Source organism: Ailuropoda melanoleuca, chromosome 16 (genome assembly GCF_002007445.2).
Source record: "Ailuropoda melanoleuca isolate Jingjing chromosome 16, ASM200744v2, whole genome shotgun sequence".
Lineage (NCBI taxonomy): Eukaryota > Metazoa > Chordata > Mammalia > Carnivora > Ursidae > Ailuropoda > Ailuropoda melanoleuca.
In genome coordinates this window covers 83,999,536-84,024,075 of record NC_048233.1, presented here as the reverse complement: position 1 = coordinate 84,024,075, position 24,540 = coordinate 83,999,536, and the positions used below count along the sequence as shown (strand labels likewise).

General features: G+C 47.1%; 1 protein-coding gene across 2 annotated transcripts in view; it reads right to left on the bottom strand.

Moving 5' to 3' along the window:
* The window catches only part of LOC100482420 (solute carrier family 22 member 20), a 52,247-nt gene that overhangs the window by 3,046 nt on the left and 24,661 nt on the right, over positions 1–24,540 (bottom strand). Inside the window, exons 1-7 of one of the 2 annotated variants that reach the window (XM_019796902.2) lie at positions 7,228–8,091; positions 5,777–5,880; positions 4,009–4,163; positions 3,334–3,502; positions 2,357–2,480; positions 947–1,062; positions 433–647 (exon numbers count right to left, since the gene is read on the bottom strand). In XM_019796902.2, the coding sequence (XP_019652461.1) occupies positions 433–647; positions 947–1,062; positions 2,357–2,480; positions 3,334–3,502; positions 4,009–4,163; positions 5,777–5,880; positions 7,228–7,644 (1,300 nt within the window). In that variant the 5' untranslated portion in view covers positions 7,645–8,091. Of the gene's footprint in view, positions 1–432; positions 648–946; positions 1,063–2,356; positions 2,481–3,333; positions 3,503–4,008; positions 4,164–5,776; positions 5,881–7,227 lie in introns of those variants that run through there. The other variant, XM_002916700.4, reaches the window with a different exon arrangement.

Sequence of the window (24,540 nt, the reverse complement as noted above, 5' to 3'; positions counted from 1 at the left end):
ACATATGGAAAACTATAGAGGTTGATATAACAAAAACACCCATGAAGCCATCATGTTATTTTCCCCAATGTTAACACCTATTAGCTGTGTGACCTTGGACAAGTCACTTCACCTCTCTGTGCTTTATTTATTTATGCTGCAGTTATAACAGCACTTCATGGAGTTCTTGGGACGATCAGATGAGTTGCTACATGTGAAGTGCTAATGCAGGGCCTGGCACGCAGTCAACCCCAAAAAAAGGCCTCTTAATTATTCTTCCTAAACAACTCTGAGGGTCAGCTGAGGGTAAGTGGGTCAACTTGTCCACGATCACTGGAAACCACTTGAAAACAGGTTCATCTGGTTCTCTAGTCTGCTCTGAATCATCAGACCCGACCATGTTGTCCTTCATAGCAGAAGAGAATTTTCACGAGACCCAGAAGAAAACCTCACCTTGAGGAAGAAATGCGGTGACAAGGATCACGCAACCGGCCACCAGCAGCAGGGAGACAGCGGTGATTCGGCGGCCAAAGTAGCCCATACTCAGGCCTGTCAGCAGCTTCGTGGGTATATCCACGACTGAAAACACCACTTGTGTCCAGTAGATGTTGAACCCAAATTTCTGCACGTCTAAACCCAGCCCATAGAAGGAAAAGCCTGCTGAAAACCTGGAAGAGAGAAGGTGCCAGCAATTTACTTCATACTCCAGAGGCGGCCCATGGTTTGCCTTTCCTTCCAATGGAAGGAGTCTCTCCAGCCTTTTGGCCACGGATGGGATGCAGTCCTATTCCAGAACCAAATCCTCTCGGGTTCCAGACTTTGCCAGGTTTTCCCACCTTCTCAGATGGCTTAGCCACGATCTGTTACCTGCATCTCTGTCTCAAGCCAGTGGGGCAACAGGGCATGACAACTCAGGAGCAGGTATCAGGTGAATGCCTCGGGGGTCACTCTTCGGGGCCCCACTCACCATCCCAGGGCGATACAGCAAGTCATCCTGCAGAGTCCCGGAGTGCGGAAGAGATCTAGGAAGAATGGGGACTCCTTCACAGCGGCCGTGTCCTCCTGCATGTGGATCCTTACCACCTGGCAGGAAAAGACCAGAGTGGGGATGCCGGGAGGAAGGGCTCTGGCCCTTAGTCCTTCCACTTTCTGATGCCATACAGTTACTTGATTCCTCCCGCATTGGCCAGTTCCTTCACACACACCTCCAAGGAAAAATAGAGGGCTTCACATTTTGGGTGTGTGTTCTCTTAGGTAGCTTTTCTTTTAACTAGTTTTTCTGATGGTCAACAATGACTATCATTTATTGAGCACTTGTTCTGTGCCAGAGGGGGGTCTAAGTACTTGATGAGAGCTAACTTATTTAATGTAAGGGAGATTCTATTATCCTCTTTACAGATGAGGAAGCTGAAACTCAGAAGGTTCAATAACGCCAAAGATCACAGAGCTATACGTGGAGAGCTGGGAGTCAAACCCAGGGGAATGGCCCCAAGTCTGGGGTCTTAGCCATTATTTTGCTTCTTCGTGTTCACAGTCAGAAAGGTCCCTGACTTCCCTTTCTCTAGCTCCACTCCCGATTCTGACTCTCCAGAAGCAACTGCCTTCTACTCTTCTAGGTGTTTCTTCTCATATTTATCTCCTATTTCCAGATAAAATGCTACACTGCTTTGGCTCAATTTTCCAACTTTAGATTGATTTATACTAAGAAAGAATGAGGATTTAACCCTTTTATTCTACCACCTCTGACCTATACCTTCCCTTCTGTAATTCTCCCAATGTAAATCTCATTCAGAGTTGAACCATGTAGTGTACTCTGATTATATTTCTGTGACATGACTTTTTGATTTTCCTGGAGTTACTAATTGCCTCTTTTGTGCATTTGCTTGCTTATATTCTTGATTTCTTAAGTACTTTGCATGAATTTATCCCCAAATTCTTTGATAGAACCACAAAACTCCTGCTAATAAGATTAAGTATGACAAACAATCTACCAGCATCAATTTTTTTCTTCACGAAAGGCCTCTGGCATATGTCTATTCTTTTGCTTCAGTACAGACTGATTGTTCTCTAGGTTCTCTATACAACACTTTCCCTTCCTCTTTCCCTTTCTCCTATTGCGGATTTTCTATTTCCTGGAATTCCCTGGTTTACATTCTTGTTTTGGTGGAATGTACCCTGTGGCAGCTTCTGAGAAAGGGCATAACAGGACAATTTCCCCACAGGTCCTCTGGTTATCTGATGGTGACAGCTACGACTTCTGGATGTAGAAACTTACCTCTTTGTTCACCCTCGGCAGGCCAACTTAAGCCCTCCCTGAGAATTACCACCAGGTCCGGAGGAAGGGTTCAGGTAGTGTGTGGGTTCCCTTTGCACATACCTCTGGAGTGAGTTTCCTCCCCTGCTCCTTCCTGCCATTTAATCTTGCCACAGTCTGCAGATTTTTCACAGCCTTGTCAATTTTGTTGTGGGTGATGAGCCAACAAGCCGATTCTGGCAGGCCCCTAATAGTGAGAGGGAATGGGGTGAGGGAGGGAGTAATCTGGAGGCATGATCAGACAGGGCCCAGCCTCCTGCCCACCCCTAACCCTGACTGGCGGGAAGTGCCACGGGATCTCCACCCACGGTACACACACAAGTCCTGGGATCACTGTCCCGATCACCATAGGTCAAGCACTGGCCCACTAGAAAACAGGGAGATCCAAGAGAAAATCCCAAAAAGCAAAATGGGAGGAATAAGGAGAGCAACTGTGAACGGGCTAGGGGTTGTTCTCCCATTTTCCTTTTTGTCACATCACAGGATATAGACGCAGGCACGTGTTTGTTTTTGCAAAACTGTCCCCAAGTTGGACACATCTTCTGTTACCTGCATTTCTCACTTAATGCTACACTCCCAGTGTCTCTCCCGGCACTAGTGTGGCTCCTCGTTGTCATTTTTGTGAGAGTTCTTACTGTCACTGTGGCTCTGGATTTATATGGTAAACCTCTTCTCACGGGCTGAGTGGAGTGGCCAGAAATCTTCAAGTCTGACCCCGTGAGGCATTGCATAGACCCGAGTGAGCCTGGGGCATATGAGGGGCCTCACGCTCACTCAGGTGTGAATTTGGTACGGGGTCAAGTGTGAAGCCACTTAGAAGCCAAGTGGCACAGGACTATTCACCAAGGATGGTATAGAGAAAAAAAAAAATCAAATGAAGACACCTCGTATACCAAGGGTCCTCCCTCCTCTCCTTAAGGAGGTCGGATCTCCACAGACCAAAGACGGAGTGAGCTCTGAGGTCAGCAAACACTTCCCATGAAGACAGACCAGACAAGGCAAGCGTGTCCAGTATGCTGTGCGTCTGGGAGCTGACGTACCAGGAGTACAGAAGAATGATCACGTAGGCGACAGATACAGTGCCCTGTAGCCAGCGCCACTGCCGGATGAGGTAGGCCAGGCCTGAGAGGACCACCTGGCCCAGTGTGATCATATACATGGCGTAGATATTGACCAGCGTCCGCCTGTGCGTCGGGGTCCACTCCATGGCTGGGGATGACAAGTTCGGCATTGCTTGTAATCAGCTCCACGGGGCCGGGGACAGAGGTCAGCCTGGGTCAGTCAGGGACAGGGACCGCAGGCAATGGCCCTGCGGAACTTTCCCCTGAGGAACCCAGTTGAGGGGTGGGCTCTGATCGTGCTCGGTGCCACACAGGACACACGGTCCTGAGCAACTTCTGCCATCTCGTTTGATCTTCGTAAGACCCCCTATGCAGCCGCTCCCCCTTCACACGCAAGGAACATGTCACTGGGGCTGGGAATTTGAGCCTGGCGTGCTTAAGCCACTACCTTAAAATAGCTAATGTTTCTTGAGGTCTTCATGGGTGCCAGGGATCATTCTGTAAGTACGCGTGAGAGGAGGAAGGTACTATCATTATCACCCATATTACAGATGGGGACACTGAGGCCCAGGCAGGTTAACGGAAGTGCCCCCCCCCCCGCCCCAGGTCGCACAGCGGTGAGTGGAGGAGCCGGGGCTCCTCAGGGACACTCACTGAGGCAGAGGCTGGTGATAATGATGCCGGTCATCGCCATCCCGCTCAGGAAGCGGAGCACGCAGTAAGCGGGGAAGCTGGGCGCCAAGGCCGCGCTGGTGCCCGTGATGATCATTAGCAGTGTCCCGCTCTGCAGCGCCCTCTTGCGCCCACACCTGCAGCCGGGGAAGGTTGAGCAGAAGAGGACCAGGATCTGTTCTGTATCTAACAATATCACTCTTCCCATCGATTTGAGGGTAACAGAAGGGGTCAAGGGTAGGAAGAAGCAGGCAGGCTCCTTCAAAGGGTGTTCAGCCAGCCAGGTGCGGGATGAACGAGGCTGCTCCCAGAGTGGTAGCCTAGGGGGTGGCGAAGGGAGGAGGTGGGTCCTGGTCTATGATGACGACGGAGCCAACAGGGTTTGCTGCTGTACTGGAGAGGAGGGGAGAGGTGGGGGAGGGAAGGGAAAAGGGGGGGGAGCCAAGGGGATGTCTCAAAAGGGATCAGGAGAAGAGGTGGGTTTACACAGTCTGGAGGTCATTCCCACCCCCTGCCTGGGCTCTGTCCAGAGGTGGGTGCTACGGACCTGGAGCTCTACCCTGGATGCCCTGTGGCTCTCAGCTGTCTGAATACAAGATACTAGTTGGCCAGGCTGCAGGCCCCTTGTTACTGGGGACTGGCCTTTAAGGCAAGAGCTCCCTGCTGGCCCCATGGAGATGACTTAGTTTCCTCCTTTCACCTCTGGGTAGGGTGGGGGTGAGGACAGAGCCTGGGGCCTTCCAGGTGGCCTCCTTTCCAATGAGCAAGGCCTTTGCGTTACTAGTCTCCTGCCCAAAGCTTAAGGCTGGGCGTCCCAGCACAGGGGCGGCTGGGGCCGCTGGGTGACTGGGAGAGCCCCTCAATTGTACAAGAATGACCCCAAGAGCTAAGTGAATCTTCTACGGTTTCATAGAGGGGCAGAGCCCAGCTCCGCTGATGTCCTCTTGAAATCCTCTTTCTGCCGCAGCGGGGTGGGGGGAGTACGCATCCAACAGGCTGGCAAAAATCACGAGAGATAAAAGGCTCGAGGTACCCAGGGCTGGCCTTCTCAGAAATGTGCCTTGGCCTGTTCAGCTTTAACCAGGATTATCTGTCTAGATGTGGCATCGAGCACAGAGCTCCTTCCTCACGGGAACATCACCGTCACTTCCGAGAACACTGACTAAATGTCCGAGCTGGAATCAGTTTTCCAGAGGACCAGTGGCGCTAAGCCTCGTTTCATCTGTACAATGGGAGCAGCTCCCCAGGACTCCCGGGAGGATGCGGGAGAGCGCTCAGGAGAGCTGGCTGTTCTCAACAGTAATGATCATCACGGGGCTCCTGCTTCCTGGGGAAGCGACCTGGGGAGGCAGCCCTGTGGGGAAATCGTGGTTGGCAGAAATGAGACCACGGACCCAGCTTCATCACCTTTCACACGACGAAGGTGTTCTGCCACGTGACAAGCAGAGAGTAATTTGAGATTCATGATTGCAATTCACTGCAGAACAAAACAGGGAGCCACATCGGGTGCATGGCCAGGGACTGTCTTCTAGAAAAGTGGGGTGTCCAGGACCCGGGCGGGGAGGGGTGAGTGCTCTACCCTGGCCCCTCTGTTTGAAGTGTTGGGTGGCACCCTGGCTGTCTGGCAGGGAGAAGGAAATGGGGGGTCTTCTCAAGTGGGGTCCTGAGACTTTGAGGATAGTGTGGGGATAGCGCAAACTCTAGCCTAGTTGGAAGCTTCTGGAAACTTCCTCGGGCCTCCTCCCCTCACCTGTCAGAAAAGATGCCGAAGGCGGTAGCTCCCACCAGCTGTCCCGTCATGTATATGGACTGGGCAATGGACTTCAGTGACTTGTGCTCGCACACCAGGTCCCACTGGGGGAAAGAGACAGAAGTGTCAGCAGGTGGCTTGTGCACCCTCATCATGTGGCTTCCAGAGAATCTTAAGAGCTGCCTCATCACCTCGTACACGCTGACAGTCCCACAGCTCGCCCTTAAGCCCATAACGCTGACGTCATGAGCACTGGCTCTTTTGTTTTAAACGGCACAAACCTCTATATCAATGTCACCGTGATGAATGAAGCACATTATCCCAGATGTTATATAAAACACATGGTCCTGAGTCTTAGGAAACCTCTACCCTAAAAGAAAGATGACCAAGACAAACCTAGACCCAGTTTACTTGAAATGCTTCATCTTTTCCTTCTTCCTGCTTTCATTTCATTCAGCTGCCTGAGAAATTTGGGGGAAAACAAGAAAACAGGCATGCCTGGGTGGCTCAGTCAGTTAAGCGTCTGCCTTCAGCTCAGGTCATGATCCCGGGGTCCTGGGATCCAGCCCTGCATTGGGCTCCCTGCTCGGCGGGAAGCCTGCTCCTCCCTCTCCCTCTCCTTCTGCCCCTCCCCCTGCTTGTGCTCTCTTGCTCTCTGTCAAATAAATACATAAAATCTTTTAAAAAAAAGGAAACAAAGAAAATGGAGGTCGTGTTGATTTTTCTGACTGCTTTGCAAATAGCTAAATGAGGGCAAAATAAAACCATCGGACCAAGTGAGGGGGTGTGTGGGACGGAGCAACTAAACATGTCTGAACATCTTACACACACAGAAAACTGGTGAGCAGAATCTGGGGCCACTCTATGATCCTACAGTCCCACCCCTGGGCATGCACCCAGCAGAAATGAATACCTGTGTCCACCCCAATACATGCACAAGAATGCGTATGACTATGATATTCATAAGAGCCCCAAACCGGAAACAGCGCAGGTGCGTTTCATCGGTAGAACGGACATATCCTCTGTGGCATATTCGTGCAATGGAATGTTCCACGGCACTGAGAAAGAGCCAACTCCCAAAGCATATATCAACATGGATGACTCTTAAGAATCTCTATTGAATGAAAAAAATCCCAAGACACTGAAGAACACATACTCTATGATTCCATTCATGTAAAACTCAAGCAGAAACGGTACCAAGTGATGGTGATAGACGTCTGAATGGTGGTTATACTCGGGACGGGGGCGGGAGTAGTGGTGCAGAAGGTTACAAGGGAGTCCTCAGGGGTTCTAGAAATACCCTGTATTTCGATCTGGTGTTTACATTTGTAAAATTCATCCAGCCGCACACTGACATTTTGAGCATTTAACGGAACAAGTTATATCTCCACTAAAATAAAACAAACAAAAATCATCTGAAGACCCAGCATTCAGCTGCAGCTTTACCTCACCTCAGAAACGATCGAGGAGGCAACACTCTGGTCGTACACCCACCCATCCAGGCAGGCTTCGGTGTCCAAGCTCAAAGCGGAGGTGTCATTGAGGTCTAAGATCTGCCAGTGGGGCTCAGAGAACCTCAGGCACCGCTCAGGCTTCTGGTCCTTGTCCAGCGGGATGAGGACTCTCAGCAGGTCCCCCTCCCCGACACCGCCCGGGACATGAGACCCGTTGGTCCAGTTGGCCGGCCGGCAGTGATGGCCTAGGGTCATGGCTGTGAAGTTCTGCAGGAAGCTATGACAGGCGATCAGGACGGCAGGGAACAGAAGGAGAGCAGTCTGGAGGATCTGGGAGTTCCCCATGCCGCCAATGGTGTGGAGCAACTCCGAGAACCCCATGGCGCCCTCTCCACCACAGCTGTGGCAGAGCATTTCTGCGCACACTCGTGGTCTATGTTATATCCTCTCTCACCTCCTTCTAGTGGGTTCTTGGGAAAGAGCTTCTGGGCGTTTCTCCAGAGCCATGATATCATCACACTTTATTTGTTCTCCATCAGGAAATAAGATGTTTCTACATAAAAATATTTCTTCAAGGAATAAACTTTTCACGTGACTATTTAAATGGAAGCCTTCCAGGTAAGGTCCCTGCGTCTTAATTGCATAAGTCGGTTGTCAATATTTACGGAAGACCTGCGGACTGGTTACCCTTCCCAGGCTCACGGGCATCATTACGGCTGTGTGTGTGGCAAGAAAAAGGGGTAAATTTTCGGGCGCCTGGGAGGCTCACTCGGTGAAGCGTCTGCCTTTGGCTCAGGGCATGATCTCGGGGTCCTGGGATCGAGCCCTGCATCAGGGTCCCTGCTCAGTGGGGAGTCTGCTTCTCTTTCTCCTCTGCTGCTCCCCTGCTTGTGCTCTCTCTCTCTGTGTGTGTCAAATAAATAGATGAATTTTTTTTAAAAAGTGATACATTCTCTGAGTCAGCCTTGGTTAAGATGAGAGGCAAAACCGTGGGCCAGGGTCAAACTCGCACATGAGACAGAGCCAGGCCAAGGTCAAGGCCTGAGTAATTTGGCTGGTAAAGACACAAGGAGCCACTTTCAGATTTAAGGTTTATCACTTACATAGACAGTGAGAAAGCGAATAAGCCAAAGGTGTCAGCTCCCTGAGGCTCTTGTCCTATGTATCAAAAAGGATGACCTTGAAACCAAAGGGGGTCAGGGTTCTGCAAGGTGAGTTGTGGGGTGCCCCGCAGCTGAGAAGCCTGCTCCAGACCACGGCTGAGTGCTTTTATATCCTGCAGCTCTCTCCTGAGGGGGGTGGTCAGAGGCCTCAGACCACATCAGAACACGGAGGTGACAGGAAAGTCTCATGATGCTTCCGGGTACATAGGTGGGGGAGGGGCAGATGGCCATGTGGTGGCTCCCACAGTCCTCCCACCCTCTGGTGTCCCAGAGGACCACAGCTTCTTCCCCAGAATCAGACGAGCTGTGGTTCAAGCTTCTGCCTGCAGGGCCTGTGTGGACATGTGTGGGGCCACCAGGGGGCCATGGCCAACACATTCCCCCAAAACTCCACCCCCGACCTTCTACTTGCAGCCGAGGCCACCCCATCAGACACCGAAATTAATTGTACGGATAGGGGCTTGAACCAAGTACTTTTTCAATTTTTAAAATTGTGATTAAAAAATTGTGATAAAATACACATAAAATTTGCCATCGTAACCATGTTTAAATGCACAGTTCAGCGGTAATAAGTAGACTCATAATGTTAACCAAACATCGCTACCCTCTGTCTCTATAACTCTTCACCTCGTCGAACTGAAATTCTGTCCCCATGAAGCACTAACTCCCCATCCCCCACACCCCCTGCCCCTGGCAACCATCCTTCTACTCCCCGTCTCTATGATTTTGACCACTCTAAGCACCTCATATAAACGGAGGAATACAGATTCGGGTTTTTGTGACTGGCTTATTTCACTTAGCATGCCCTTGTAGTTCATCCACACTGGAGCGTGTTCAGAATTTCCTTCCTTTTAAGGCTGAATAATTTTCCGTTGTCTGTCTATACCATATTCTGTTTATCCGTTCATCCATCAATGGACACGTGGTTTGCTTCCACATTTTAGCTCTTGTGACTAATGCTGTCAATAACCGTGGATATACAGGTATTTCTTGGATGTCCCGCTTTCAGTTCTTTGGGGTGTATACCCAGAAGTGGAATGGTTGGATCATTATGTAATTCCATTTTTAATGTTTGGAGGAACCGCCATACCGCTTTCCATGGTGGCCGCGCCATCTTACGTTCCCACCAATAGTGAGCAAATGTTGCAATTTCTCCACATCCTCGCCAACACCTGTTATTTTGCTGATAGTAGCCATCGAATGCATGTTGGGGGGTGTCTCATTGTAGTTTCCACGTGCATTCCCCTAATGATCAGTGATGCTGAGCATCTGTTCATGTGCTCATTTATTGGCCATTTGTCTGTCTTTGGAAAATGTCTATTCGAGTCCTTTGCCTATTTTTGAATTGTGTTGTCTTTGTTGGGAGTTTTAGGTGTCCTCTGTCTATTCTGGATATCCATCCCACCTCAGATATATGAGCTGCAAATATTTTCTCCCATTCTGTGGGTTACCATGGACCAACTCTGCTTTCCTCGTCTGAGAAACCATCAGACTGGAGTAGGCACGGCTGCCCCTCTTTGAGCTGCCCAGGCCTACACAGCCCAGTCCCCATTCACAGCCAAGCCAGCAAACAGGTCATCGGACAAATAATGCAGCAAGAGAGACTTGCAGCCACACACCTCACCTTGACAAGCCCACAGGAAGTGCAGGGCAATGTGATTGCCCATTGCCACCCGTGCTGGAGAGTTTAGAGCAACCGGTCTGTGAGAAACATAAAAACCGATTCAACAATAACAAGAGGAAACCAAAGGGACCGAACCGATGTCCAGAAAGCTCGTCTTGTTCTGTCCTCCTGGATGGAGGCTGCTCCCTCTTGGATTCAGTAGGTGGTGGCAGGTGTCTGATTAAGACTTTTCATNCATCAGGAAATAAGATGTTTCTACATAAAAATATTTCTTCAAGGAATAAACTTTTCACGTGACTATTTAAATGGAAGCCTTCCAGGTAAGGTCCCTGCGTCTTAATTGCATAAGTCGGTTGTCAATATTTACGGAAGACCTGCGGACTGGTTACCCTTCCCAGGCTCACGGGCATCATTACGGCTGTGTGTGTGGCAAGAAAAAGGGGTAAATTTTCGGGCGCCTGGGAGGCTCACTCGGTGAAGCGTCTGCCTTTGGCTCAGGGCATGATCTCGGGGTCCTGGGATCGAGCCCTGCATCAGGGTCCCTGCTCAGTGGGGAGTCTGCTTCTCTTTCTCCTCTGCTGCTCCCCTGCTTGTGCTCTCTCTCTCTGTGTGTGTCAAATAAATAGATAAATTTTTTTTAAAAAGTGATACATTCTCTGAGTCAGCCTTGGTTAAGATGAGAGGCAAAACCGTGGGCCAGGGTCAAACTCGCACATGAGACAGAGCCAGGCCAAGGTCAAGGCCTGAGTAATTTGGCTGGTAAAGACACAAGGAGCCACTTTCAGATTTAAGGTTTATCACTTACATAGACAGTGAGAAAGCGAATAAGCCAAAGGTGTCAGCTCCCTGAGGCTCTTGTCCTATGTATCAAAAAGGATGACCTTGAAACCAAAGGGGGTCAGGGTTCTGCAAGGTGAGTTGTGGGGTGCCCCGCAGCTGAGAAGCCTGCTCCAGACCACGGCTGAGTGCTTTTATATCCTGCAGCTCTCTCCTGAGGGGGGTGGTCAGAGGCCTCAGACCACATCAGAACACGGAGGTGACAGGAAAGTCTCATGATGCTTCCGGGTACATAGGTGGGGGAGGGGCAGATGGCCATGTGGTGGCTCCCACAGTCCTCCCACCCTCTGGTGTCCCAGAGGACCACAGCTTCTTCCCCAGAATCAGACGAGCTGTGGTTCAAGCTTCTGCCTGCAGGGCCTGTGTGGACATGTGTGGGGCCACCAGGGGGCCATGGCCAACACATTCCCCCAAAACTCCACCCCCGACCTTCTACTTGCAGCCGAGGCCACCCCATCAGACACCGAAATTAATTGTACGGATAGGGGCTTGAACCAAGTACTTTTTCAATTTTTAAAATTGTGATTAAAAAATTGTGATAAAATACACATAAAATTTGCCATCGTAACCATGTTTAAATGCACAGTTCAGCGGTAATAAGTAGACTCATAATGTTAAGCAAACATCGCTACCCTCCGTCTCTATAACTCTTCACCTCGTCGAACTGAAATTCTGTCCCCATGAAGCGCTAACTCCCCATCCCCCACACCCCCTGCCCCTGGCAACCATCCTTCTACTCCCCGTCTCTATGATTTTGACCACTCTAAGCACCTCATATAAACGGAGGAATACAGATTCGGGTTTTTGTGACTGGCTTATTTCACTTAGCATGCCCTTGTAGTTCATCCACACTGGAGCGTGTTCAGAATTTCCTTCCTTTTAAGGCTGAATAATTTTCCGTTGTCTGTCTATACCATATTCTGTTTATCCGTTCATCCATCAATGGACACGTGGTTTGCTTCCACATTTTAGCTCTTGTGACTAATGCTGTCAATAACCGTGGATATACAGGTATTTCTTGGATGTCCCGCTTTCAGTTCTTTGGGGTGTATACCCAGAAGTGGAATGGTTGGATCATTATGTAATTCCATTTTTAATGTTTGGAGGAACCGCCATACCGCTTTCCATGGTGGCCGCGCCATCTTACGTTCCCACCAATAGTGAGCAAATGTTGCAATTTCTCCACATCCTCGCCAACACCTGTTATTTTGCTGATAGTAGCCATCGAATGCATGTTGGGGGGTGTCTCATTGTAGTTTCCACGTGCATTCCCCTAATGATCAGTGATGCTGAGCATCTGTTCATGTGCTCATTTATTGGCCATTTGTCTGTCTTTGGAAAATGTCTATTCGAGTCCTTTGCCTATTTTTGAATTGTGTTGTCTTTGTTGGGAGTTTTAGGTGTCCTCTGTCTATTCTGGATATCCATCCCACCTCAGATATATGAGCTGCAAATATTTTCTCCCATTCTGTGGGTTACCATGGACCAACTCTGCTTTCCTCGTCTGAGAAACCATCAGACTGGAGTAGGCACGGCTGCCCCTCTTTGAGCTGCCCAGGCCTACACAGCCCAGTCCCCATTCACAGCCAAGCCAGCAAACAGGTCATCGGACAAATAATGCAGCAAGAGAGACTTGCAGCCACACACCTCACCTTGACAAGCCCACAGGAAGTGCAGGGCAATGTGATTGCCCATTGCCACCTGTGCTGGAGAGTTTAGAGCAACCGGTCTGTGAGAAACATAAAAACCGATTCAACAATAACAAGAGGAAACCAAAGGGACTGAACCGATGTCCAGAAAGCTCGTCTTGTTCTGTCCTCCTGGATGGAGGCTGCTCCCTCTTGGATTCAGTAGGTGGTGGCAGGTGTCTGATTAAGACTTTTCATTAGGGGCACCTGGGTGGTTGAGCGTCCAATCTTGATTTCTGCTCAGGTCATGATCTCAGGGTCATGAGATCGAGCCCTGCATTGGGCTCCGTGCTGGGTGTGGAGCCAGCTGAAGATTCTCTCTCTCTCTCCTTCTGCTCCTCCCCCCACCCCCAAAAAGACTCTTTATTAGTCAGTGGTCCAGTTGAGGGTGGCAGCGAATGGCTGGGTTAAACTGGCCAGATGTCCCATGAACAAGAGCCGAGAGAAAGAGTTTAGTGTCCCTATCTGTGACATGACCTTCCAGATGTAAGGTGTTCCCTTCCTCCCACAGTCCCACCACCCCCATGCCTGGTCCCTCAACAATCACGTCGCCCTTTTCCAGTCTCCTCCACGTCTTACCATTTGCCCAGGCTTGTCCCCAGGGGACTCAGAGGTTTCCTCCTTATGTCCCTTGTACCATCCTAAATCATCTCCCACCGCCCGCCTCGTGGGCCCTGCTGGGTCACCTTAGGAGTCTCCACCTCTCGTTCATGGCCATTAGCATCAGAATCCACACTATTAATTGCCCAAACCAGTGAGCATAGTGGCCGCAAAAGAAGCACCAGGTGACAGTCCCCCATCTGCACCGCCTTTCTGTGCTACTTGCAAATGTTAGCAGCCCGGGTGCCCAGGGCCGGACATGCGAAGGGAAAAGTAGAAGGTGGCAGGTTCATTATGTGGTTTGGCCTCTTAGAGCCAGTCTGGGCCTCCTCTCCCCTCCCCAACTTCAGAATCAAGCACTCTATTAAAGCTAGGGAACTCTTTGGGGGGAACCATTGAATTTAAAGCTGGGTGCACTGCCCCTGGTGCCAAGCCCCGGACATACAATTGTCTTTTCCAGTGTCTGTTTTAAAGCCCACTTTTTGGTGGCACCTGCCGCCCCGCAGCCCAGGAAGGATCAGCACGTTGATCCCATCCATGTTGCATGTGGGTCATGGAGACGGGGTTGTGGGCCTGGTGACATCTTCCGATCCTCCCGTTGCCAGGCTCTAGGCTGACTGCCCCTGGGTCAGTGAAAATGTAACCAGGTGCATTGTGGGGGCTGCTTTCCGGGGCCGCACCACAGCCCACGGCTCTGCCCAGACAGCCAAGTTCCCTTCCCAGGTACAACTGTCAGCAGCAGTGGCCCGGACCCCATCAGCCCTTACCACAGCTGATCTGCCCTCAGCTGACCTTTCCTGATCTTGCCCTGCCCAGGCGATCCTTGATACTCGGATCCCGGGCACCTCGCAAACCATCTCCCTGCAGCCATGACTTAGAGATGCTCAGAAGACTGGTGTCCCAGGCTCTTGAAAACTAGGGCCCTGGCTGGTCAGTGCCTTTGAAGGTTAAGGTAGAGAAGTCTGGAGGCTATTTGCCAGTCACCGTAAAGATGATTATAGGGGACCGCAGGCAAATGGAATCCTATTTAAACAGTTCACTCTTGTATCATCGAGAACTTGTCGTCACTTAGTTTCTGGCCAGTATTTTTGGTTTGTGGTTGTTTCCCATGGACTGTGACCTATAACCTCACAATTATTCTTACTTTTCATAGGAACCTTCCTTGTTAAGATGTTTATTAGAGAAAAACAACTTAAAGTTATGCATTACCTTTGTCCTGCCCAATCCATGGTAACTACTCCACCAACCAGGTGTTCGGAGTATGGCCATAATTAACCCTCGCAACTGGCTCAAGTTCTATACATTTTCTTGCTTGCTAGGAGAACTATTTCTAGACCAGTGATTCTCAACCCCAAATAATGACATCAGCATCCCTGGGAGAGGCCTGACCTAGCATTGATATTTTTTAAAAGCATGCAAGTGATTCCAGGATTGAGAATCACAATTTTAAATTTTCTTTAAAAATAAAAAATATGGGGGTTTATAACAGATTTGTTTTTAAAACTGTTAAAAAAAAAAAAAAGAAGCAACTTTCCCCAAATAGAGTCACTTGTGCTAAGCCCCACACCAGCAAACCAAGACTTATTACCTAACCTAATTGCTGTTTTAGCCTCTCCTACGAGTGGAATTTTAAACCAATCAGAGTAGCATTTCCCGATCGCACTAGTGAGGTCATCTGCTAGACAGACCCCTGTCCTTCCCCACAAAGGAAGGTGACTGTAATAATCCTTTCTTTCGTCTCTGACTTCCATGTTGCTGCCTTAAAAAAGCTTTTTGCCTTAAAAAGTCTTCCATGTTGTACAGCTCCTTGGAGCTCCTTTGTATTTGCCAGGCAGGATGCTGCCCAAGTCATGAATCATTGAATAAAGCCAATTAGATCTTCAAATTTAATTTGGCATAGTAGTGATGGGATCNATAAAGCCAATTAGATCTTCAAATTTAATTTGGCATAGTAGTGACGGGATCCGAAGCCAAACGCCTTTTTTATTTTATTTTTTTAAAGTAGGCTCCACGCAACAGGACGCTACTGACAGAGCCAACCTGGCATCCCCAAAGACAAACTTCTGATGACATTTGGGGACAACGAGAAACATGGGGGTGGTACCCTAAAACCTCTTTTTTGAGCTCTCTTTCTTNTTTTTTTAAAGATTTATTTATTTATTTATTTAACAGAGATAGATACAGCTAGCAAGAGAGGGAACACAAGCAGGGGGAGTGGGAGAGGAAGAAGCAGGCTCATAGCAGAGGAGCCTGATGTGGGGCTCGATCCCACAGCGCCGGGATCACGCCCTGAGCTGAAGGCAGACGCTTAACCGCTGTGCCACCCAGGCGCCCCTCTAAAACCTCTCTTTTGAGCTCTCTTTCTTGCTGTTTCTGACGCTACGGGTAAGTTCCTCTTGGTTCCAAGCTCCTGCTCTAATCGGCTTTCGGATGTGGGACAGGTCAGCCTGAGCTGACAGGTGGTTCTGCCCAGAGCCAAGCCTCCAGCCTTTTAGACTGCGATTCCCAGATTTTCAAGTGGAACACACCCTGCCCTTAATTCTTTCTGAAGATCCACGTGGGAACTGTTAGTGGCAGTCCCCAGTCCCCAGCTGTTGGGGTCTGCTGCTTCGGTTCTTTCCCCAGTTCGAGGTTCCAAGGGAATTGTTGGGGCTGTGCAGAGGCCATTGGCTGGGCCAGGACATAGTAACGTGTCTCGGTTCCTGCTGATCTATTAAGGTGCATGTGTTTCCTTGTCTTGTCCCGTATCAATAAAGGCTGTTGCTCATGAGAACTCCGGAAGTCAAAAAAGTCCACCAAAATTAGTGGGCAGTTAAAGCATTTGTTTGTTTGTTTGTTTGTTTACTTACTTATTTTTAAATTATTATTATTTTTCATTTAAAGTATTTAAAAGCTGTTAGAACACTTGCCGCCTAACCCAGAGACTCTGTGTTAGGATAAGCCGGTCGCGTCCTGCACTGTTGGTGGGAATGCAAGCTGGTGCAGCCACTCTGGAAAACAGTATGGAGGTTCCTCAAAGAGCTGGAAATAGAGCTACCCTACGACCCAGCATTTGCACTACTGGGTATTTACCCCAAAGATACAAATGTAGTGATCCGAAGGGGCATATGCACCCCAATGTTTATAGCAGCAATGTCCATAATAGCCGAACTATGGAAACAGCCCAGATGTCTATCGACAGATGAATGGATAAAAAAGATGTGGTCTACACACACACACACACACACACACACACACACAGGAATATTACTCAGCCATCAAAAAGAATGAGATCTTGCCATTTGCAACAATGTGGATGGAACTAGAGGGTATTATGCTAAGCGAAATAAGTCAATTAGAGAAAGACAATTATCATATGATCTCCTGATATGTGGAATTTAAGAGAAAACCGATGAACATAGGGGAAGGGAAGGCAAAATAAAATAAGATGAAAACAGAGAGGGAGACAAACCATAAGAGACTCCTAAGGATAGAGAACAAACTGAGGGTTGCTGGGGGGGGTTTAGTGAGGGGAAGGGGTAACGGGGTGATGGGCATTAAGGAGGGCCCTTGATGTGATGGGCACTGGGTGTTATCTGCAACTGATGAATCACTGCATTCTAACCCTGAAACTAGTAATACACTACAGGTAAGCTGCAGTGTATTTAATTTAAATTCAAAAATTTTAGGGGCGCCTGGGTGGCTCAGCTGGTTAAACGTCTGCCTTCGGCTCAGGTCATGATCCCAGGGTCCTGGGATCAAGTCCGACTCCCTGCTAAGCAGGCAATTTGCTTCTTCCTCCCCCTGCTCTTGCTCTCTCCCTCTCCCTCTCAAATAAATAAATAAAATCTTTCAAAAAAATTAAAAAATTTAAAAATAAATAAATAAATAAATAAATAAATAAATAAATAAATTAAAACAATCAGAAGTTACAATGGTCATTACAGAGAATGTTCCAACAGGTAAGCTGGTTCTTTTAAAAGTGCACTTGAATGTAAAGGTTTTCAGAGATAGAGACAGCCTGCGAGAGAGGGAACACAAGCAGGGGGAGTGGGAGAGGAAGAAGCAGGCTCCTAGCAGAGGAGCCTGATGCGGGGCTCGATCCCATAACGCCGGGATCACGCCCTGAGCCGAAGGCAGACGCTTAACCGCTGTGCCACCCAGGCGCCCCGAATGTAAAGGTTTTCAGATTAAACAAGCACAACGGGATACCTATTTTAGTCGGCATGCAGAAACCTCCAAAAGGCTACGATTTTTTTTTCCCAAAGGCTGCGATTTATGGTAAAAGGCTAATGAAAAATTAAAGATGTAAAAGGTACCTAGAACAAAAGACTGTAAGGCCAAAGCAAGCCAGGCTCCTGCTCCCCTCTGTCCTACTCGGAGCCTCTCCGATCCCATCCGAATTGCCTCTCCCCTCGGGAGAGACGGGTAAGCAGGTGCCTTTTGAAACAAAACCACTCAAGGCTACAGAAGACCGTCTGGGTATCTCGCACTCCTGGATCAAAGGCCAAGCTGGGAGGCAGAGCCACGTTCTCCTTTCCTTTCCCAATCCAGGCCAATGGTTATTGATTTTCAGGAGTGACTCCGGATCTTGTGAAGATAGTATCTTTCTCACCCTCCCTGAGGAGGACTCTTGGGCCCACGGGGTTGTTCAATACTGCCAGAAATATTTGCTGTTTGTCCTAGCTGAAATGGACAAAATATTTAAAAGAATTTTTAAGTACTCTGTGGTTGGAAGTTGGACAGGTTGTTGGCTGTTATTCAGAGCCTGATAAGAATTTTTTTTTTTTTTTTGGCCTTCACCCCTGTGTTAAATGTATCCAAAGGGACAGAAAACCTTTCCAACGTAGATAGATGGATGTGTCAGTCTTTTGCTATCTTTTAGGTGGCAGTCCAACTCCCTGAGGAATTAAAAAACAGCTGTCCTTGTTTTGTACCTTGAGTCTTTATAGGACTCAGGCGCGGCTGCAGAAAATTCAAAGTCTGGGGCGCCTGGGTGGCACAGCGGTTAAGCTTCTGCCTTCAGCTCAGGGCGTGATCCCGGCGTTATGGGATCGAGCCCCACATCAGGCTCCTCCGTTATGAGCCTGCTTCTTTCTTTCCCACTTCCTCTGCTTGTGTTCCCTCTCTCGCTGGCTGTCTCTATCTCTGTCAAATAAATAAATAAAATCTTTAAAAAAAAAGAAAAAAAGAAAAAAAGAAAATTCAAAGTCTGCCAATCTTTTTTTACCAATCCCCAAACCTCCCCTATTTATCTCCAAAGGCTTGTCCCTGTGCCTCTGAAATGTAAGTGTGCTGCCTGGTCTTCTCCAGGAACTTTTATCTATTCTTCTTATCAGAAGAAAAACAAAAGAAGGAAAGGTTATTTGAAATTTAAGCAAATAAAAAACAATGGCAACTTTAAGCGTCTTCTCCACAAACGCTCGTCTCATGGTGCAAATCTGAGAGTGGAAGCTACGAGGCCTCTCTGTGTTGCACGTTCACGTGTGTCTGTGTGTGTGTGTGTGTGGTAGATGTGTGGCTTTTCTACCTCCAGACGGTATTGCCAAAATTAATTTGTTAAAGAGCTCCCCTTAACTGGCTTAAAGAAAATTAAGTGCTTATATAAATTAAATTCTCAGAAGTCTAATAGAAACTTAATCCAGATGGGAGCGCCTGAGCGGTGCAGTTGGTGGGGCATCTGAGTCTTGGTTTCGGCTCTGGTTGTGATCTCTGGGTCGTGGGATCGAGCCCCATGTCAGGCTCCGAGCTCAGCGGGGAGTCTGCTTGAAATTCTCTCTCTCCCTCTGCCCCTCCCTGCCACGTCTGTGAGCCCATGCACTCACTCTCTCTCAAAGAAATAAATCAATATTTTTTTAAAAAGAAACTTAATGCAGATGAATTTCAGGGTCATGTGACGTGGGGAAATGTTTGGTATTAAAGCTAGTTTAAGTTTGTTGATTTAATTAAGGCAGCCATGTCCTTAGAATTCTCAGCATTGAATATAGTGTTTTTATTCCACCGAGGCTTACTAAATGCCTGGTAAGTTCATATTACTGCTTATGAAATTGTCAGCAGGAAAAATACTGAGACAATGACTGACTGTCCAGAATATTTTGTTATTTAAAAGGATTTTATTTATTTATTTTTAGAGGGAGAGAGCACGCACTAGAGTGTGAGCTGGGCGGAGGGGCAAGGGGAGAGGGAGAGAGAGAATCTCCAGCAGACCCCACACTGAGCATGGAGCCTGGCTCGCTCCCACCACCCCGAGGTCTTGACCCGAGCCAAAACCAAGACTCAGACATTCAGTTGACTGAGCCACCCAGGCACCACTGACTTTGTCTAGAATCTAAATGTATTCATTAAGTGGCCAATCTAGAGAATGCCAGAGTAACATTTCCCATCGTTCGCTTCTTTTTCTTTGTTTTGCTTCTCTTTCTTTCAAGAATGAAAAATTCTAATATGTAAGCTACTAGAAATAATAAGGTAAATATTCCACATACAAGGAAAGTAAGAAGTGTGTTTTCGGGAAGAGAAAGTATAAGGATCGGAGGCATGTTTTTGTGTTGAGGGAAATCAAAGTAATGTTGTCCCAGTCTGAGGCTACTTGTCTAAAGAGGAAAAACACAGGACAAATTTGAATGTAAGAAAGTTGCAGAAGTTTTGTGGAAAGGAATCTTGGGAAAGGAATTTTAGCGTGGGCAGGCTAAATGAATTTAAAGGTTAAAAAAAGCTGTAACATCAATAGCATACTTATGTGAAACTAAACCTTAATTTTTTCCTTTCATCTGCTAAACGGACACATTTTCTTGGGTTTTCTTTATTTTTTTTTAAAGTGTATTTATTTAAGTAATCTCTACACTCCCTGTGGGGCTTGAACTCTCAACCCCAAGATCAAGAGTCACATGCTCTTCTGACTCAACCCGCCGGGCACACCAGGTTTTCTTTACCTTTGTTTTTTTTTAAAGGTTTTATTTATTTATTTGAGAGAGAGAGAGAGCACGAGCAGGGGGAGGGGTAAAGCTAGAAACAGACTCCCCACTGAGCACAGATCCCGATGCAGGGCTCAATCCCAGGACCCTGAGATCCTGACCTGAACCTAATTTTAGAGTTGGATGCCTAACCAACTGAGCCACCCAGGCACCCCTACCTTTGATCTTTTTTATCAAAACTATTTCCTGTGTCTGCTGTCTTCCTCTGGTCTTTGATTACGTAAATCTAATGCTCTCAATATTAACAGAGCTAAGTTCTTTTTTTTTTTTTTTAAAGATTTTATTCATTCGACAGAGATAGAGACAGCCAGCGAGAGAGGGAACACAAGCNTGCAGGGCTCAATCCCAGGACCCTGAGATCCTGACCTGAACCTAATTTTAGAGTTGGATGCCTAACCAACTGAGCCACCCAGGCACCCCTACCTTTGATCTTTTTTATCAAAACTATTTCCTGTGTCTGCTGTCTTCCTCTGGTCTTTGATTACGTAAATCTAATGCTCTCAATATTAACAGAACTAAGTTCTTAGAATTATGTAACTGTCTAGATTTGCCTGTGAAGTATTTAATTGTCACTTTGGTTAAATAAATAATTAAGTAATGTTTTACAGTGACCCACGATCCCATTTGACCAAAAGTTTTAAAAAAACTTTTGATTTTTTTTCTTTTAGAGAGAGAGAGAGAGAGAGCATGTGTGTGAGACAGTATATGTGTGTGGGGGTGAGGCAGAGAGAGAGNAACAGAGCTAAGTTCTTAGAATTATGTAACTGTCTAGATTTGCCTGTGAAGTATTTAATTGTCACTTTGGTTAAATAAATAATTAAGTAATGTTTTACAGTGACCCACGATCCCATTTGACCAAAAGTTTTAAAAAAACTTTTGATTTTTTTTCTTTTAGAGAGAGAGAGAGAGAGAGCATGTGTGTGAGACAGTATATGTGTGTGGGGGTGAGGCAGAGAGAGAGGGAGAGAGAGAATCTCAAGCAGGCTCCACGCTCAGCACAGAGCCCAATGCAGGGCTCGATCTCACAAGACAGAGGTCACAACCTAAGTCAAAATCAAGAGTCAGATGCGTAACCAACTGAGCCACCCAGGCGTTCCANATAAAAAACTTTTGATTTTTTTTCTTTTAGAGAGAGAGAGAGAGCATGTGTGTGAGACAGTATATGTGTGTGGGGGTGAGGCAGAGAGAGAGGGAGAGAGAGAATCTCAAGCAGACTCCACGCTCAGCACAGAGCCCAATGCAGGGCTTGATCTCACAAGACAGAGGTCACGACCTAAGTCAAAATCAAGAGTCAGATGCGTAACCAACTGAGCCACCCAGGCGTTCCAAAAACTTTTGATATTTTTGACAAACTTCCCTAAAATCAAATTCTTAAATGAAGTCTTTTTTTTTTTTTAAAGCAGGCTCCAGGCTTGAACTCACCACCTTGAGATCGAAATCTGAGCTGAGATCAGGAGTCGGATGCTTAACTGACTGAGCCACCCAGGCTCCCCAGTGAAGTCTGTTTGATCTCAAACTAACTTTGGGATTTTTCGGAGGTCCTTGGAACATCTCAAAAGGTTTGTTTTCTCTCTTTATAAGAAGGGAGATGTGAAACTAATCAGGCTGATTTGACATGTTAAATTACATAGGAAGCATTGTCAAGTAAGAAGTTATACTAAGGGGCACCTGGGTGGCTCAGCCCATTAAGCGGCCAACTTGTGATTTTGGCTCAGGTCATGATCTCAGGGTCTTGAGATCGAGCCCCATGTTGGGCTCTGTGCTTGGCAGGGGGTCTTCTTGAGATTCTCTCTCCTTCTCTCCCTCTGCCCCTACCCTCATTAGTACTCTCCAACGTCCCTCTCTCTCGCAAATAAATAAATCTTTAAAAATAAAATAAAATATAGTGTCAATAACCAGACATTCTTGTCAATTCTATTATAATGAACTCTCATCAGATCTTTAATAATGGACATTTATTTTTTTTTAAGATTTTATTTATTTGACAGAGAGAGACAGCCAGCAAGAGAGGGAACACGAGCAGGGGGAGTGGGAGAGGAAGAAGCAGGCTCCCAGTGGAGGAGCCTGATGTGGGGCTCGATCCCAGAATGCTGGGATCACGCCCTGAGCTGAAGGCAGACGCTTAACGACTGCGCCACTCAGGCGCCCCAATAATGGACATTTAAAAATCTTTGTCACTTACAGAGTTATTATTCTACTCTGATGCTTTTACAAAAGTGTTCCTATGAAACGCTTCATCTTCAAGGAAACTCATGGAAAGTACTCTAGAATACAAGGTTGGTGTTCTTTTTAAAATAACTTTAAGGTCATAAAACCGAACTGGGTAAGAATTTCCAGAACTAATGGAAAAAACTGGACTCCAGCAGAACGAGAATTGATAAAGTGGGACCAAATGAACAGATGAGGTTGATTACAATTTTTATGACTTTTTGTTTGAAACATTGCTGGCTCCTTAACAGTTTTTTTCCAGATTTAAGAGCACTTTGTTCTCTTTTCTCTTACTATGGCTTATAGCAATTTGGTAAGGTATACCTTTGTAAACAAAGATGAAACATTAATGTTCTCTCCCTACCTGATCCCTCCAGCAGCTCTTGAGTATTCTTTCCATGGCAATATGGTTAGTTATGTGCCTAAGTTCCATACGAATCTATTCTCTCTGTAACAGGACACAGTTGGAGATACTGGTTACAAAGCTTTGATTGGAATGTCATGTTTGAGAGAGATATGCAAGGCTCAGATATGACCAGACAGCTTTAAGGAACTGCTTTAATCTTGGCTTGGCTTCCTGGACTCAGGCTTTAAAGAGTTCAATCTGAGATTCCTTATAAAAAGTTCCCATAAAGTGGGGCGCCTGGGTGGCTCAGTCCTTAAGTGTTTGCCTTCAGCTCAGGGCGTGATCCCAGGGTCCTGGGATCGAGTCCCACATCGTGCTCCCTGCTCCGCTGGGAGCCTGCTTCTTCCTCTCCCACTCCCCCTGCTTGTGTTCCCTCTCTCGCTGGCTGTCTCTCTGTCAAATAAATAAATAAAATCTTTAAAAAAAAAAAAAGTTCCCATAAAGCTGCCGTAAAAAGAGCTTATATGGTCAATCACTCTTCTTGCTACACTTATGTAAACAATTGGGCCAAGTTTAATGCAAATAAATTATTTTTACTGTGATTATCTTTGGTAAAAAAAAAATAAAAGGGGGAGAAATGATTGTAGAGAGAAAAATTATGTTTGCNGGTCCTGGGATCGAGTCCCACATCGTGCTCCCTGCTCCGCTGGGAGCCTGCTTCTTCCTCTCCCACTCCCCCTGCTTGTGTTCCCTCTCTCGCTGGCTGTCTCTCTGTCAAATAAATAAATAAAATCTTTAAAAAAAAAAAAAGTTCCCATAAAGCTGCCGTAAAAAGAGCTTATATGGTCAATCACTCTTCTTGCTACACTTATGTAAACAATTGGGCCAAGTTTAATGCAAATAAATTATTTTTACTGTGATTATCTTTGGTAAAAAAAAAATAAAAGGGGGAGAAATGATTGTAGAGAGAAAAATTATGTTTGCACCTTTGTGTAGATACTAGATTCTGATCTTGTTCATTGTCCTTGAGGTTTGGGGACGTACCTGTAAGCTGGACTCAATCCTGAATTCTTTTAGCTTCCTCAAACGTTTGGCTATGACTCCCCAAATGTTGCTAATTTTCTCCCACCCTTCTGATTTGGAATCGCTAAGAACAAGAACCACCCTCGAACCTCTTTCAAAGGGACGCTCCCAGGTCCGTACGCTCCCAGGTCCTCTTTCAAAGGGACGCTCCCAGGTCCGTACGCTCCCAGGTCCTGTGCAGACCCGGGAAGCCTCTGAACCACATTGCCCAGAAGGAGAAGCAGCTGACACTGATGTTGAGTGCTTCTACCCAAGATGCTCAGTCAAAACCTCAAACTTTAACTCGTGAAATCCTTTCCTCTTTTCTTTCCTTTACTCTGGCATTGGCCTGGAAAGATAACACCATCATCTGTATCTCCCAGGCCATCACTAAGACGGTCATCTTTCTGCTGGTTCTGTCATCAAAAACTCTGACCTATCCATGAGGTCAGAGACCCCCTGGTCCATTTCGCTGTTGCTGGTTAACAGTGCCAAACTTGGGGGACTCTGTGTCTAGGCTGTATGCAAAGAAAGGGGCACAAGGTGAAGGTAGCTGGAATAAAACTTCCTGCGTGGTCTATAGCCCTTTAAATATTTACTGGCCTTGTGGATGTTACCTTTCCAGTCGAGAATCAAGCAGGAATTACCAGGAGGCATTTATGATTCATTTATGCTCTTTGGCAGGGCCCTACTTCCCTGGTTAGGAGTAAATGTAAATGAGGCTATGATCAGGAATGTCTTCTTTATTTCTTTATTTATTTTTAAAGATTTTATTTATTTATTTGACAGAGAGTCAGCCAGTGAGAGAGGGAACACAAGCAGGGGGAGTGGG